This window comes from Symphalangus syndactylus, chromosome 6, assembly GCF_028878055.3.
Source record: "Symphalangus syndactylus isolate Jambi chromosome 6, NHGRI_mSymSyn1-v2.1_pri, whole genome shotgun sequence".
NCBI classification, from domain to species: domain Eukaryota; kingdom Metazoa; phylum Chordata; class Mammalia; order Primates; family Hylobatidae; genus Symphalangus; species Symphalangus syndactylus.
Window position 1 is genome coordinate 66830001 of NC_072428.2, and position 17622 is coordinate 66847622.

At 36.2% G+C, this 17622-nt stretch overlaps 1 protein-coding gene across 28 annotated transcripts in view; it reads right to left on the reverse strand.

Annotated features, from left to right (window-relative positions):
• The window catches only part of PICALM (phosphatidylinositol binding clathrin assembly protein), a 102538-nt gene that overhangs the window by 32438 nt on the left and 52478 nt on the right, over positions 1–17622 (reverse strand). For 11 of the 28 annotated variants that reach the window (XM_063641494.1, XM_063641490.1, XM_055283142.2 and 8 more), the window contains exons 8-13: positions 16859–16900; positions 12728–12813; positions 10389–10512; positions 9994–10130; positions 6515–6618; positions 1–95 (exon numbers count right to left, since the gene is read on the reverse strand). The exon at positions 1–95 is cut by the window's left edge and continues 55 nt beyond it. In XM_063641494.1, coding sequence (XP_063497564.1) covers positions 1–95; positions 6515–6618; positions 9994–10130; positions 10389–10512; positions 12728–12813; positions 16859–16900 — 588 coding nt within the window. The remainder of the gene's footprint in view (positions 96–6514; positions 6619–9993; positions 10131–10388; positions 10513–12727; positions 12814–16858; positions 16901–17622) is intronic. The other 17 variants (XM_063641498.1, XM_063641496.1, XM_055283154.2 and 14 more) reach the window with 3 other exon arrangements.

Below are 17622 nucleotides of genomic sequence, written 5' to 3' on the forward strand. Positions count from 1 at the left end.
AATGGAAAGGTGAACATCACCACTACTTTTTGTGAGGAAAGGATTTAAGCTTGGAATGGCATCATCAACAGCATCTACAGTAGCAGAGAAAGGATCTGTGCGGTCCAAATGTATTACAGCAAAATGAAGAAAGGAAGTAAATAAATTAGTATTGTAATTAGTCAAAAGATGCAAAGTGAAAAGTAGTAACTATATTATTGTTTATTAACCTTAAATATCTAAATTATCAAAAACAAAAAATACCTAATTATCAAGATAGAAGAATTGCATTTAACATATTTTTAAATGAATCCTTAGAAAAAATCATTTTATTTGTTAACACCAGAAAGCCAACAGTCAGACAGTTAAAAAAGAGAATAATAACCAAGATGTTTCTATAAAGAGCCACCCATCCTGCACCAATCTTCCCTGTCCTAGGTGAGTGTGTTGGTTGTGGTGGTATAGCTGTGTTTACTTGAATAGTTGATATCGACAATTGGGATGTGTGTCGTGAGTAAGCTTTCAAAGAAAAAAAGAGGGTAATGACACATTAGGGCTAAGAAGTTGTTTTTGGCACGTGCAGATAATTCCGGCATAGATGCAAAATAAAAAATAAAGATGATGAAAAACATCTAAGGATGGGGGGAAAGAATTTTAGATAATTAAGAACAGAGATGAAAGAATGTCCACTTAATAGACTGGGAACAGCTCTGAATGTCTATCTGAGAGCTTTAGTCTTTAAATGATTTGCTAAAGGAACAACGAAAGTGTTGTTTGCCTACTAGAATGACATAAATATGTACTATATAAAATCCTTTATCTAAAGTTATTCTAGAGTCAGATAATTATTATACTGATACCTTATTCAAAATAATTATCATTCTAATGACTGAAATCTATTTTTCCTTACTTTTCAAGATTTAAAGAGTTAACTAAACGGGGAAAGAAAAAATAAAAAGCAGCAAAAATAGTATCATAATTTTTTCTTTGTAACATAATTAAAAATAAGAGGATACTCCTGTAATTCTAAACAGTAGAATCTTCTTGTCTGTTCTAGTTTAGTTCTTGACCTTCGCTGAAATATACTGTGGTATCTTCATAGTACTAGGTACTGTATTTTACGCTTAAGATTGTATGATTGAACATTTAGAAGGCAACAGTGGCCTAAGGACCAGCTCATTTACTATGATATAGGCACACTTCCTTTAAAGTCAAAAAATTCAAGGCAAGCATTCTACAAGCTCAAATACAACTGTTTGAAAAAGGAAAAAAAAAATCAAGAAAATACTCAGGTTATGATTTTAAAAATAACACATCTTTTTAATACAACTTTTTCTGTAGTAAGAACTTTTCTATAATAGTATTCTTATGGAACATCAATTCACACTGAAAAAAAAAAGTCCTACAAATCTATCAAAATATGCTGATTATGCTACTCAAACTCGAAATCTTTCCCATCATTCCACCCCCAATAAATGGAACACTGGGAAAAAAGAATCAGAAAACAGTAATTCAGAAATAAAAAGTAGAAAATAGTTACAAGTTGCAGGGGGATGCGGTGGGTTTTTTTGTTTTGTTCTTTCTGAGAGTGGGTCTTGCTCTGTTGCCCAGGCAGACTGCAGTGGTACAATCATAGCTCACTGTAGCCTCAAACTCCTGGGCTCAAGTGATCCTCCCACCTTAGCCTCCCGAGTAGCTGAGACTACAGGCGCGTGCCACCATGCCTGGCTAATTTAATTTTTGTAGAGATGCTACGGTACCAATGCTAGTCTTGAACCCCTGCCTGGACTCAAGCAATCCTCCTGCCTTGGCCTCCCAAAGTGCTGGGATTACAGGCATGAGCCACCAAGGACATTGGTTTTTAGTACTAAAAATATATACATATTTTTAGCTAATATATATACTGATGGCCACTCTAGCTTCTTCTTGCATAAGAAAGGAGTTGCATTAAGCTTAGAGTTGGCCAGTTAGACTGAAAGTTCTGGGTTTTTTTTTTTTTTTTTGAGACAGAGTCTCACTGTGTCATCTACGATGGAGGGCAATGGCGTGATCTCAACTCATTGCAACCTCCGCCTCCTGGGTTCAAGCAATTCTCCTGCCTCAGCTTCCCGAGTAGCTGGGATTACAGGCGCGTGCACCATGCTCAGATCGTTTTTCTATTTTTAGTAGAGACGGGGTTTCACCATGTTGGCCAGGCTGGCCTTGAACTCCTGACCTCAGGTGATCCACCCACCTTGGCCTCCCTAAAGTGCTGGCATTACAGGCATGAGCCACCACACACGGCCGAATGCTCTGTTTTTAAATACATGATGTTAACAGCTGCATAGAGTTTTAAAAGTACATTATATTTTGTCAGACAAGTAAGTAAAATATCTCTGTTCTTCATGCAAAAAAAGCCATGAAATAAGTCATTTTTTAAAGACACATTATTTCTGTAACAGATCCATTGGTTTATGAGAAAACACAGGTTCAGGAAAGGTTACCAGTTATCCGCTGTTCTATTGACAGATAGGTTTTATCTAGCACCTAATTTCAATCACTTCCTATTATGTGAAACACCTCAGAGAAGAATATTCAGAAATATGTGCAAATGCATTCATAATTAGATCAATCAGATAAGGAAAACCAGTTCCTAATCTACTTGACAAAACACTACAGGTAATCTACAAGATGTTAATCTATTAATGGACATTATACTATGATAATAAAAACTAATTCATTAAGGTATAATAATAATGCTCCAGCTATCTCAAGTTAACCTATTAAACTGGCAATTCAAAATCCCTTAAAGTTTTTTTTCTTTTTTTAAGGTAAGAGTCTTGCTCTGTTGCCCAGGTTGGAATGCAATGGCATAATCATAGCTTACTGCAGCCTCGACCGTTCGGTGCTCAAGCACTCCCCCCACTTTAGCCTTCTGAGTAGCTGGGACCACAGGTGTATGGCACCATGCCTGGCTAATTTTCTGATTTTTTTGTAGAGGCAAGGTCTCGCCATGTTGCCCAGGCTAGTCTCTAACTCCTGGGCTCAAATAATCTGCCTGCCTCAGCTCCCAAACTGCTGGGATTATAAGTGTGAGCCACTGCACCCAGTCTAAAATTTTTAAATATAGTTTTGTCCATTTTTTTTCATTATTCATTCAAGTTTAATTTTTTCGTTTTTTTGAGACAGAGGTTTGCTCCATCGCCCAGGCTGGAATGCAGGGGCATGATCTTGGCTCACTGCAACCTCTGCCTCTCAGGTTCAAGCAACTCTCGTGCCTCAGCTTCCCAAGTAGCTGGGATTACAGATGCACACCACTACACCCAGCTAATTTTTATATTTTTTTGTAGAGACAGGGTATCACCATGTTGGCCAGGCTGGTCTCAAATTCCTGACCTCAAGTGATCCACCCACCTCAACCTCCCAAAGTGCTGGGATTACAGGTGTGAGCTACCTCACACCTGGCCCAAAAGTGTAATTTTACGCCACACTAGAGTCATTAAAAAAAATCCAAAAAAAGTTAAAACAAGGACTAAAATGGCACCACAGTCATATTATCGCCTTTAAGTCCTAAACAACTGATACCTACATTCACACACAGTAAACTGATTTGTTTTTTAAACATGGTAGAGACAAGGTCTTGCTATGTTGCCCAGGCTGGTCTCAAACTCCTGGGCTCATGCAATCCTCCTGCCTTGGTCTCCTAAAGTATTGCAATTACAGGTATGAGCCACCACACCTGCCCAGATAATCAAATTTTTTCATCAAGTGTTTTGTTTCATGCCAGCTAAAAGTAAAGCAAATTAAACTTCAGAATGGATAATTCTACTACACCTAAACTCTGAAATCTTGCTTCAAATACTCAACAGTGTACCAAACTGATAATATTGTCTATTTTTAGATATAAAAATTCAACGTTTGCTATCATCCAAAATTTTCAGGGTGATGAAAACCTAGGTCTTCTCAGATATTAGTATTCAATACCAACTGCTTTACACTCCACAACATTTCTTGAAAAAGTCAAAGCTCATTAATAATACAACGAGGCCAACAAGAGAGCTTGTGTTCTCTCATTTTCATTCTACCAAAAGGTGGAATCTTAAATGTCTTTCATATATACATATAAACTTTTCTTTCCTTTATCTCTATCTTATCACTAATCTATGACTAGGAATGCACATCATTTCTGTGGTGTTTATAAGAACTAAATTGAATACTATGTTTGTTATTGGCATTCATTTTTAGCTAATAAAAGCCAATAAAAGAACAGTACAAGATTTGGGGATTATGAAAAAAATCATACCTTTGCTTTGTCATATACTATAAGAGCAGCATCATATGTCAAATGTTACATATTTAAGTGTGCAAGTAAATAGTTCACTTCAAAATACCTTAAGCATTTAATGTTATGATCTAAGCTTCTCATACATGAGATTTCTTTCCTTTTCTTTTGAGACAAGAGTCTCACTCTGTCTCCCAGGCTAGAGTGTGGTGGCACAAATCTCGGCTCACTGCAATCTCCGCTTCCCGGGTTCGAGTGATTCTCATGCCTCGGCCTCCCGAAAAGCTGGGATTACAGATGTGCACCACCACACCTGGCTAATTTTTGTATTTTTAGTAGAGACAGGGTTTTGCCATGTTGGCGAGGCTGGTCTGGAACTCCTGTCCTCGTGTGATCTGCCCGCCTTGGCTTCCCAAAGTACTGGGATTACAGGTGTATGCCATCGCACCTGGCCTTATATGAGATTTCTTTATTTCAGTCTAACTTTAAGTTAGTTTAGTCTAACTTTAATTTTAAAAATTAAAAAAAAGTATCAATCTGATTGTCCTGGATATGAGTACTGATTTGAATTAGAACATTCTTGGCTTAAAATACTCTTCAGTATCATGCAGAAGTCAAAACCTTGTTGATCACCAACTCAGAAGCCAAATATCCTTATATGAAAATCAAGACAGGATTTAATTCTGATTAAATTATAGGACTTAATATGGGGGAAATTTGTACAGAAACAGCATACAAAGCAAAATAACCGAAAATAGAAAAGTAAAACATGATTAAATGTATTCCAATATATTGCAGTCTGTGACAGAGACTTTGATGGAATATTGTCTTCTAACAGGACACAGAACAATTCTTACAGACTGAAATTACTTAGAATTGTTCTCCCACAGTAATAGTCTATCTGCTTTCATATGTGACTTTAACAATTTCAAGTAGAAACTTCAACTTGTCATTTTTAGTTGTACATGGTGTCCAGACAAAACAGGAATTGCAGTTCAGCTTCTTTGAAATGTTTAATATATTTTTATTTGGCCTTCTATAAAATTTTTAGTCTATTTAGAAAAACAACTCAGCCTTAGTTTTAAAAAGACTACTACATTTTTTTAAAAAAGGAAATAAGTTGAAACTGCTTAAATGGTCATGTTAATTCTACTAACCTTTTCCAAAGCAATTCACAATAAGACAGAAAATAATTAAGAATCCAAAAATCAGAACATACCATTAGGATATTAAGAAACTCCTTTCTTAATCTTAATTTACTGTCTATAGTTCATTCTGAAATAATTCTAAAATACTTAACTTTAAACTATAAATATCTTGTCATTTTTAGGAATTACTCGCAGATCTTAAAATTTAGTTAAATTAAACTAGCCTTCAAAGTCAATTAGTTTTTTAAATCAAGTTCAGGCTCACAAAATTAGCCTGAAATCTAGTGTTTTAGGGTTTTACTATCTGCTCTGTGCCCCACCTTATTCAACAAACATTTACAAACTACTTGTCAGAACAAAATATTTTAAAACCAGCCTTCACAGAGCTTACTTTCTAGGATATAGTTCCTTCAAAAAAATAATTTAAAATGTTCTTAAATTCAAATCATTAAAATAAAATGAAAAAAGCTTTGTTTATATACTGTAAAAACTCATTAGAATAATTAATTAATCTTGCTATGACAGATAAGCCTATCACTTCAGAACTGCTTAAGGGCAGCAAACATTCCTATTGGTACAAGGGGAAAATTCTTTGACTAGCAAAATCTTTCAGGTCTTAATTAAAAAAACATTTAAAACATTTATGTCTTGACCATAAAGCTGGTCAAGACAATTATGGTCACAACATAGTTCCTGTGTGATAATACCATCTGAGTTTTATTAGAACTATATTATATACTTAACACAAAGATAAGTTATTTCCCCAAAAGTTAAAAAACCAAAAATTTACACCAAAATCAAAATAACCACTATGCATTTTCTGGTTATGGAATAAAAATTCAACATTAAAAGAAAAATCTCATACTTAAAAATACACTTGGTCCTTCCTCTTACATTTAGTTTTATCTTTATTAAATGTCATTTCATAATTTAAGTGAACATAAATTCCTAAATTATTTATAATAAATGAACATACCTTCAAGGGATAAAACTGCTTCATTGCCATTTTAATACTTATCAAGTTCTCATGTATCAAGTGTAATAAAAAACTACAAATAAGTAAAACACCACAGAATGAGGAGGAGAGATGCATGTAACATCTAAAATAGAATTCATCAATGCTTACCTCCCCATGTACTTGCTACCTGAGAAGCAGTTGACATAGGATGTACAGATGGGTGAAAAGTTGGCTGCTGCAAATCAAGCAGATCATTGGGCAGCTTTGATGTGCTAGAAAGATATTTTGGAAACGTGTTTTATTTACCAGAAAAACTTCGCTACTTCAGCGTCACCTTCTCCACCCACCGCAGATAAAAACATTAAAAACAAGGGAGAAAAGTCTCATTAATATAAATCTCAAAAGAGGAACAGTTTCTTCATATAATAGCATATTTCTAAGGAGGCTTGGAAAAATAATCTAATATCATATCTTAAGTTTATACAGGATTCAAAAACAGTAGCTCTTCTGAAAAGGATGAGTGTCTTCCCCTGGAAAAAACTAATTTCCTTATTAAAATGAACCTAAACAACAAGATTCTAAAATACAAAATATCATAGCAATTTTAATATTTTTAATAAAACTCTTTTCTTACTTTTAATATTCACAGAACTTGAATCACATTTGCAATACACTACAAAGTAAAATACTCATTAACCTCACTTCTAGTGCCTCAGTATCCAAACTATGTATCAATGATACAGGGAAAAAATTTTACATGCATTTATGAATAGAGCCACCCCATCGCACAACACACTATTTACATGATATATTTCTTTCTTCTTTTTTTTGAGACAGAGTCTCGCTCTGTCACCCAGGATGGAGTGCAGCAGTGTGATCTTGGCTCCCTGTAACCTCCGCCTCCCAGGTTCAAGTGATTCTCCTGCCTTAGCCTCCCAAGCAGCTGGGACTACAGGTGCACAGCACCGCATCTGGCTAATTTTTGTATTTTTAGTAGAGACAGGGTTTCATCATGTTGGCCAGGCTGGTCTCAAACTCTTGACCTCAGGTGATCCGCCTGCCTTGGCCTCCCAGAGTGCTGGGATTACAGGCGTGAGCCACTGCGCTCAGCCTCTTTTTTTGTTGTTTTGTTTTTTTTGAGACAAGAGTCTCACTCTGTTGTCCAGGCTGGAGTGCCATGATGCAATCTTGGCTCAATGCAACCTCCACCTCCTGGGTTACAGCGATTCGCATGCCTTAGCCTCCCAAGTAGCTGAGATTACAGGCGCATGCCACCATGCTTGGCTAATTTTTGTCCTTTAGTAGAGACAGGGTTTCACCACACAGCCCCCAGGCTGGCCTCGAACTCCTGACCTCAGATGATCCACCCACCTGAGCCTCCCAAAGTGCTGGGATTACAGGCATGAGCCACCATGCCCGGCCGACTTCTATGTGATTTTAATGAACAACTCAAAACATAACCCCAGAGTGTCTAAGAATTCAAACACAGTACAGATAATTTTTTTAAGAGAAGGGGTCTGGAGGCTGGGTGTAGTGGCTCATGCCTGTAATCCCAGCACTTTGGAAGGCTGAGGCATGTGGACTGCTTGAGTTCAAAAGTTCAAGATCAGCTTGGGCAAAATGGCAAAAAAATACGAAAAATAGCTGGGCATTGTGGAGTGCGCCTGTAGTCCCAGCTACTCAGGAAGCTAAGGCAGAGGGAATGCTTGAGCCCAGGAGGTTGAGGCTGCAGTGAGCCATGACTGTGCCACCGCACTCCAGCCTGGGTGACACAGTAAGACACTATCTCAAAAGAGAGAGAATGAGAGAGAGACAGACAATGAGACAAAGAGATGTTGCCCAGGCTAGCGCTGTATGGCTGGGCTCAGGCCTTCCTCCTGCCTCAACCTCCTGAGTAGCTGGGACAACAGGCACACGCCACCACACCCAGCTCCTAATTTTTAACTTATATATTCTCCAAAACAGAATGTTTTTCTTTTTAAATGGATATACAATAATTGTACATATTTATGGGATACATGTGATATTGTGATACATGCATACCATGTAATTATCAGGACATCTATCACACCTCAAACATTCATCATTTCTCTGTGTTGAGAACATTCTAAATCTTCTAGCTACTTTGATATAGATAATACAATTATTATTAATTAGTAATTCTACTGTGCTATCAAACACTAGAATTTATTCCTTCTGTGTTTTTATAAAAAAGTTTTGAAGACATGTCTTTCAGATGTACAACAGTTGAGTAGATAGTAGATATAAATGCATTTAGTGCCTTGGGGAACATATAGAATATACAATAATAATTCTGTAAATGGGCTGTAAGATTTGCCCTTAATTACTATTAAAAAGGTGAATATTTTTAGTATGTGACATAAAACATAGTGAAATTAGTTCTTTATCCAATAATTTGTTTCAGCCTTGAACATTGAACATTCTTTTCACTTATCTCTCCTAGGACAGACTTCTTCTCAAGATCTCCATGTTGAGAACTTGCCCCTTAATGGGGTCAATGTTACTTAACTGGGGATTAAAGAAGGTAGCATACATGAGCAAACAAATCATAAAGCTGAAAGAAAAAAAAAGAACTAAATTCAACAAACACCGACTAAGATTTTAGGAAGCAGGTAGCAACTGAGCATGCATACAGCAAGCAGTTCACGTAGTAAAACTTACACTGAGCTATTAGGCTCAGCTATTAGGAGTCAGTAGGCAGGCAGATGAGCTTTTAACGGTGAGTTAATAAACAGCAACAATAAAGTGAAAGGAAAAATCTCACCACTCTCTATGGAACATTTAACATGTGCTAATAATGCACTGTGCTAAAACCTAGTCATGTGGGAGCATCTTAAAAACAAAAATTCTTGGGCCCCAAGCCCCACCTATTGAATCAGAACTCTAGGATTGGGACTCAGATATCTGTAGTTTAATAAACTCTCCAAATATTTCTGATGTTAAAGTTGAGAACCACAATCTCCTTTGAAAACAAGGTTTCTCAAAAAAAGTTAAGAACTAATAGAGCCAGGATTCAAACCAGAATCTGACTTTTAAACTACTTTAAGCCGCTCCGAGGTTCAGAAAATGCCAATTATTTTACTTTACCTGGCAATATTATATTTCCATGTTAAGTAGCTTAAATTAGACAACAAGATTATTAAAGTTAGTCTGGTAGGCTTCAATACCAAGAAACCTGGCAACTAAACTCTGTCATTGTGTTCCAGATTACAGAGTTTAAAACTAGGAAACATATATGACAGATGTTTAATATCTAATGAGATGGTATTTTGAAATACATATCATACTCATATGTCAAAGAGCTATAAAGGGTCTTGAACCATTAGATGCCTCATAAATGTGTTTAATCATAATTTTTACACAATGAAAAGTTGGCCCAGAGATAACAGCTATATTCCTATTAGTATAAATCAGTGATTTAACTATCTTCCATTTCCTAAATACGTAAAATATAAACTCATCACTTTATCTTTAGGTATTATACCAATATTACCATTTATCGCCACCTCTTTGTGTGAATAGATTATAAAAGCATAAATAAAAGTAAACCTGAAAAGTTCTACAAAATTTCTATTAGAAGTCTTTGAACCTACATATTCAAAGGTAACCTTAACTTCTACTCCTACCTGTTAGAAGAACTAGGGGTAGAAAATATGTCAATGGCTGGTGCAGTCATTATCCCTCCTGCTGAGGTGGATACAGGAGAGGCTGCAGTTGTTAAAGAGGTATGAGGTTTCTTTGCAAGTTCTTTTAGGCGCTGTTCCTGTTAAGAAAGGGAACTACCATAAGGATTCCAGAAACCAGATTTCTTCTTTGTACAGCCTCGGAAAAAAGCATTTTGTAATTTGTTCTGATAGCAGATATTCTGTTTTACCTAATTCTATGTCAGGACAAAAAGTTAGACTGAGTTTCAGCCCATTAGGTAGCTAAACATTTAAGACTCTAAGGCTGTGCAGAGGCCCCATTTACCTAATGAACACCTGTACTCATTTTTCCAAATAAGGAGAATGCACAAACTTACCTTTAAAGCTTTCAAACGTGCCTGTTCTTCCTCTAATGCTGCCTGCTTTTCCCTTTCATCCACTTTGGTCAGAGATAGACCAGTGCTTGCCAGGGAAGAGACTGCATTGGAAAGTGTAGTTGCCCTAGGATAATTGAACAGAGATAATTTGGCTTTTTGCTAAACACTTCAATTATACCCAGGTCATGAAATGGTCTGGCAACCTTGCCATGGATAGGCACTATAATTATAAACTTAACTTCTGGATTCAAACCCAGTACTTCAGATGAAATATTCTACCCAGTGATCTACAGGATTAAAGCAATTAGAAAAATCTTGACTTACATATACACTCACTGCTTTTAGACTAAGTGTTTGACTTTGGAAAGGGTTCACAATAGAGTGGGGCACATTGCCTCTTCCAAGCCCCAAGAGAGGAAACCAATGCAATTGGGAAAGAGCCCACATACTCCCACAAAATCCCTGATGGGAAAAAGTGTTGAGTTTATCACAGGGAAAACCCTCTGCTAATTTACAGCCTACATTTTGGCAGTGCCACAGGAACACCAAAACATGCATACCAGTAATACATAACATAAGTCTAGGTATGTTTCACCTATAACAACATCCCCAGAGGACTTCAGGTTCCTTCAAAAGAAGACTGGTTTCAGTCTAGTCACCAGGCCATCTGGCATCTTTTTATGTGCTGCCCTTTTGCCAAACTAGAATTTCCTTTTTAATATACATGTACAATGTATCATCTTTCACTGGCAAGCCACCTCCTTTCCCTTTTATCAAAAACGTATCCACACTATAAACCTCAACATTAACTTTCCAAATGTTAACTCTAGGCTAAGTAAAACAAGTGGTAAAGAATTCTAACCTGAAGAACTACCTTGAGCTTTATTAATTTTCCTTTTACCACACACCAAACATCATTAGTTTCTACTCTAAGCACGTAATGTGGTAAAAACAACCTTTTAAATTTTACGTAAAATTAGTATTATAAATAAGCCAATAAAAAGGTACAACTCAGAAGACAAAGGAAGAGTAACATAGTTGTGACAGAAATGCAAGAAAACCAATAAATTTTATGATAAACATTTCAGGTGAATTGGTGCACCTGAACTACATGGCTCTTTTTTTCGTTATTCTCTCAAATAAATGAGACTTACTGTTTTGACTGCTACTTCGAAAATCCTACTAGGAAATTCAAAGTACAAATCTAGGATTAAAAATAAGTACTAAAATCCAATAACGGCATTTTCCTTTGGAAATTATTTAAATTTTATTACTAAAAGAAAGACCAAAAGTTCTGAAACAATCAGAAAGTCTAAAAAGAACCAAAGGAAGGTTCTCACTATACAAATTCTTTCTTCATGCTGTTTTAAAAAAAGGTTCATAAGAAAACATGAGAATAACTCAAGTAATTTCTTAACCCAATGCAAAAATCATGTTACCAGATTGATATGAAATGATTTGTGTTACTTTCAGTTTGCTAGGTTAACTGGTCTTAGTCTGAGGAATTAGCTTATAACATAATAAAGTGATTAAAATATAAAATATCAATAATCAACCCTATGAACTCGCATTAGACAGAGATGATGCAATTTGATGTCAGATATTCTAGGTTTGAGTCCCAGCATTGCTACTACATACTTCACAGGGCTATTGTGAGGACTGAGCAAATTAATACAAAAGTATCTTGCAATTATAGGCCCAGTACGGTGGTTCATGCCTGTAATCCCAGCACTTTGGGAGGCTGAGGTGTGCCGATCACTTGAGTTCAGGGGTTCGAGACCAGCCTGGTCAACATGGTGAAACCCTGTCTCTACTAAAAATACAAAAATTAGCCGGGCGTGGTGGCATGCATCTGTAGTCCCAACTACTTGGGAGGCTGAGGTGGGAAAATCGCTTGAACCTGGGAGGTGGAAGTTGCAAGTGAGTTGAGATTGTGCCACTGCACTCCAGCCTGGGCAACAGAGTGAGACTCTGCCTCGGGGGAAAAAAAACAGAGAGAAAAAAAAGTATCTTATAACTATAAAGCACCATACAAAGCAATGCATTATCATCTTTATGAGAAATTTTGACATCAAAAACAATTCTAAACTATGTAGTCACTGTCATTATCTTAACAGATGCTGACATTTACTGAAGGTCAGAAACTATTTCAGGAATTTGCATGTATTAATCCATTTAATCCTGATACTAATTCTATGAGGCTGATATTATGATTAAACCCATTTTATAGAAAATAAAATCAAGATAAAGAGAAATTAAATAGCTTGGAACTTGAGCTGGTTTCATCTACTCCCTCAGAAAAATCACTCTGGCTCTTTGTCCTACAAAGAATGATGTACCTGCTTGCAGCTGTAGAATCTTTGATTTTCTTTCCTTCCAAGGAAGCTAAATGTTGTTCCAAAGCATCAAGAAGACTGCTGGGGGCCTGTAATTGTACAAATATTAAGGATTTCATGATAATTAGGCCGCTGGTCAAATTAAATCAAGTATCATCTAATCAGAGAGCAACAAAAATAAACAGGTATGTTCTTCATGTACTAATTAACAGTGGAATTTTAGCTACTTAATGAGAATGACAATCTTTTGTTATACAAACATGATCTAGTTGGAGATATTAAGAAACATTATCAAAAACGTTAAGAACTGAAAACTATGTAAACATGAAACATTTTTTAAAAATCTTGCAAGTACCTAAATTTTAAAGTAAAACCATACTTCTAAAAGCTAGACATACTACTGAGCATGCAGAAGGTGCCTAATAAGCACCTGCTGAGCAACTGAATGTGTTCAAACATGACTCTGGAATAATTATTGATAAATGACACTGAACACTGGCATCAGGGAAATGAAAATGAAAATCACAGTGAGATACACCTTTTCACTTACTACAATGACTAAAGTTAAATACATTTGCAACATCAAATGTTGGTGAGCATATGGAACTGGAACTCTCATATATTACTAGTGGAAGTTTATCACTTTGAAAATGGATTAGGTTGTTCTTTACAAAGTTAAATACACACCCACCTTAATGACCCAATTCCATTCCTATTTACCCCAAAGAGATAAAAACTTATCTCTGTAAGAAAAGACTTAACGTTTAATGTGGCTTTATTTACAATAGTCAAAAACTGCAAATAATCCAAAAGTCCACCATTTGGAAAATGGATAGACAAAATTGTGGTAAATATTATTCAGCAATAAAGAAGAATTAATTAATGGTATATTCAACCACATAGATCTCAAACAATACGATGAGCAAAAAAAGCCAGAATGCAGAAGTAAATACTTGTATGATTACACTTATATTAAGAACCAACAAAATTATGCTATTAGAAAGCAAAACAGTGATTGCGGAGGTGGGTAAGAAGTGACTGGAAGGGAGCATAAGGATTGGGGAAATAGAATTTTCCTAACTTGAATGATGTGTTGGTTACACAAATGTTTATTTATCAAACTTCATTGAAATGAATATTTACCTTGTTTTTTTAATGGAAGACTAATTTTAAACTCAGGCTATAGGTCAAATCTCAACTTAACATGAAGAAAGCTTTCAAAAGGAAACCTTTTCAGTGTGCAGACTAAGAACTGTCCACTCTAAATGCATCAGTAGCGTTTACTTACCCTAAATATTCTATAGGATTTGAGATACAGTTTCTGGATACAGGATCTAAAAATAGTTAAAGGGGCAATACCTACTATTTCTCTGTCATCAGTGACTTTAACAACTTCTTTCATCCACTATTCCCTCTATATACCAGGACCTTAGCCCAAGGGAGACACAGTAGAAAACCATTTAAAACCAAATACTACATTGGAAGATGAACTTCTTTGTTGAACTGAGAGTATACATACACTTTCTACAGCCCCAGCAAAAATGTTTGCTAATCAGCAAGCAAAGCACTGTCTTAAGAGCTTTCAGAGACGATAAGGAGGATGTTGATGATAGTGGTTAACATTTAAAAAGCTCTTCTCACACAACAGGTACTGTGCTACCTACCTTGTAGTAGTCACTGAATCTATGAAGTAGACACTACTGGTATATCCACATTACAGATAAACAACCTGAGACGGTGAAGATTAAGTAATCTGTCCAAGATCACGTATCTGATACACAACAGAAGCCAAGATAGGGAAGATATCTCTGACTTTAAAGACTACATAATTAACTACTATGGTACCAAATCCTAGACTAAAACTGTGGTCACAGAAACTGTAGTTTATCTTTTTTCTGAAGGGTTTAAGCTGTGGCTTACAAATAAAAATATTAAACTACCAAGTTATGATTAGTAAGACAAACCATTTCTAAAATCCCTTCTAAATATATCTGGCTATTCTTCAAAAGTCAAATCCACATGACAAGGAGTGAGAAGGCTGGCCACAGTGACTCACACCTGTAATCCCAAAACTTTGGGAAGTAGAGGTGGGATGTCTGCTTGAGCCCAGTTGTTTGAGACCAGCCTGAGAAATGTAGGGAGACCCTGTCTCCACAAAAAAATAAAAAAATTATTTGGGTGTGGTGGCATATGCCTCTGGTCCCAGCTACTAAGAAGGCTGAGGTGGGAGGATTACTTGAGCCTGGGAGGTTGAGGATGCAGTGACCCATGATTTTGTCAATGCGCCCCAGCCTGGGTGACAAAGCAAAAGCCTATCTTTTCTCCCCCTCCCCCAACAAAACCCAAAGAGTGAAGAAAATGTGACGCTTTACACCTTAAAAGAAATAACCAAAAAAAAAAGAGTAAATAATCTCAAATTTCCACTCTTCTGCATTACCACCATCTTCCCTAAAGTGTAAACAGCTTTGTTTTTGTTCACTTTTGAAAATTTTCTGAATCACCCAAAGAATGCCTGGCAAGTTACCTTTGCTCAGAGATCATCCACACAGAGGAAAAGAGGTTAAAGAACCCTATTCTAATTACAATAGGGTGAATATTAACATACACAGACACATGATGATGGCCTGTAACTTCTACATCTAGCCTGAGGACCATGATTTTTAAATAAAACATAAGGGAAGCATAACAAATGGGGTGGGTAACAGGTGAATCTAAAGTTGCCAAATCATTTTATAATATATGTTATTCAAGCAATGACTTGTCTCATGTTCAACCCAGAATAATGTGCTTGCTCTTAATAAAGCCAATTTATTTCAAGTGGACATACACAGGATTCTTTACTTACATATAACCCATGACTAGATTTATTGCATACTCTTAGCCTTGACATTAGAGGGAAGAATCAGAACAAGTGAGTACAGGGAAACTCAGTAACTGTTAACAAGGCGTATAAAAGATGTACTGGAGGCTGGGCGTAGTGGTACACGCCTGTAATCCCAACACTTTCGGAAGCCTAGGTGGGCGGATCACCTGAGGTCAGGAGTTTGAGACCAGCCTGGCTAATATGGCAAAACCCCGTCTCTACGAAAAATACGAAAATTAGCTGGGCGTGGTGGCTTACACCTATAATCCCAGCTACTCGGGAGGCTGAAGTGGGAGAATCGCTTGAACCCAGGAGGTGGAGGTTGCAGTGAGCTGAGATCATGCCACTGCACTCCAGCCTAGGCGACAAGAGCAAAACTCTATGTCAAAAAGAAACAAAAAAAAAATGTCCTGGAACAATTCAAAACAAGGTAAAACAGATGTTAACAGTTGAGAGAGTTGATGGAAGTGTTACAAGGATAGTTTATGCCGGTACTTTCATTCTTAATACTCAGTAAACAAAACAGAGAATAAGCAGCAGGTATGAAGTTTTTTCCCAGAAAATTTTTTGAAGATGATGATGATAAAGACATATTAAATATTAAAATAGCCAACAATAGTTGAGTCTGTTTAATGCTCTAATTTTTTTTTTTTGGCATTAACTTATTTAATCCTCTGAACTACTTACTGTATGAGGTAGGTACCGTTTTATCTTCATTTTACAGATGATGAAACTGAAGAATAGAAAGTAACTTCCCCAAAGTCACAGGGCCAGCTAATGGCACAGCCGGGACTGAAATTTGGACATATCCCAAACCCTACTCTCTTAATCTTATGTTTTCAGGTTTATCCTTATTTAATACACCCACTTGAGTCAAATAGTCAAAGTGGAAGTTTAAAACAGGAATAATAAATACTGTATAATTCTCTACCAGCAGTATAGTCAAAATTGTTTTTCTAAATATCATTTTCTAAATTCAGGTTCCAAAAAGTTTTTTTTCCTTTTTTAAACGATGATGATGGGAAAGAACGAGTGATTGAAGAGATTAAATAAATGGTATGACAGTGGGTAGGCCACAAATATAAGTGGCAAGCAGATCATTTTATGTGGTCATAATGTTAGAACAATCTTCAGGAATACATCAAAATGTTAAAATTGGTCAAAAACTGCACTGATCCCTCTGACAATGGGGGCTATATGTTACTTATCTTAATACTCTTCACAACTTGTATACAACAGATGGCGGATTGATATTTTAACAATAAACTTACCTGTGAAAGGTCTGGTATATCACCTCTGTCAATTCCAACTTGCTGTAAGAAAAGCATTGTATTTAATAAATTATAATAAAACAATTTATAAATAAAATTTGGAAAAATGACATCACGGCTAGTACCGGTAATATTTTAAACAGACTTCTTAAGAATCAGGAAAATATTTAATCTCCAAAAATACTCAACATTTCCAATGGCTTAGATATTATTTGGTGGCCCTAAAAGTTGTAACAGTAGGGAAACTAGAGTTGGAAAGTCAACAAATCTAAGTTACCATCCTTATGTCTTCTGAACACCTGTATATAAGCTACCTTGTCACAATCTGAAAACTCCCCTCTTCTATGTGTAATATGATAAAAACACTATGGTAAGAATGAGAAAGCCTGACCATGAACAAGCTCTTTGATGCAAAAAAATAAATAAATAAAAAAAAAATTTAAGAAACAAACCTGAAGACATCGACTTTGTCTTTCTCCATAAAACATGCTTTCCCTGGAAATCACCATAGATAACACTTTAAAAACTCATGTTCTGTCAGGTAGGCCAGGTTTACACAAATGTCAAGTGATATCTAATCAGGATATAACTGTCTTCACAAACCAATTCCAATATACCTTCATGATGCTCAGGCCCTAGGCAATTTCCAGCAAAAAAAGATAGAAATGGTTCCTGTGTATTCTAGCATCCAAATTAGAAAACTGTTTTCTGTCCCGTGGCTGTGTTTCATTTTCTAATCAGTCTCCCTTCCTTTTGTGACCTCT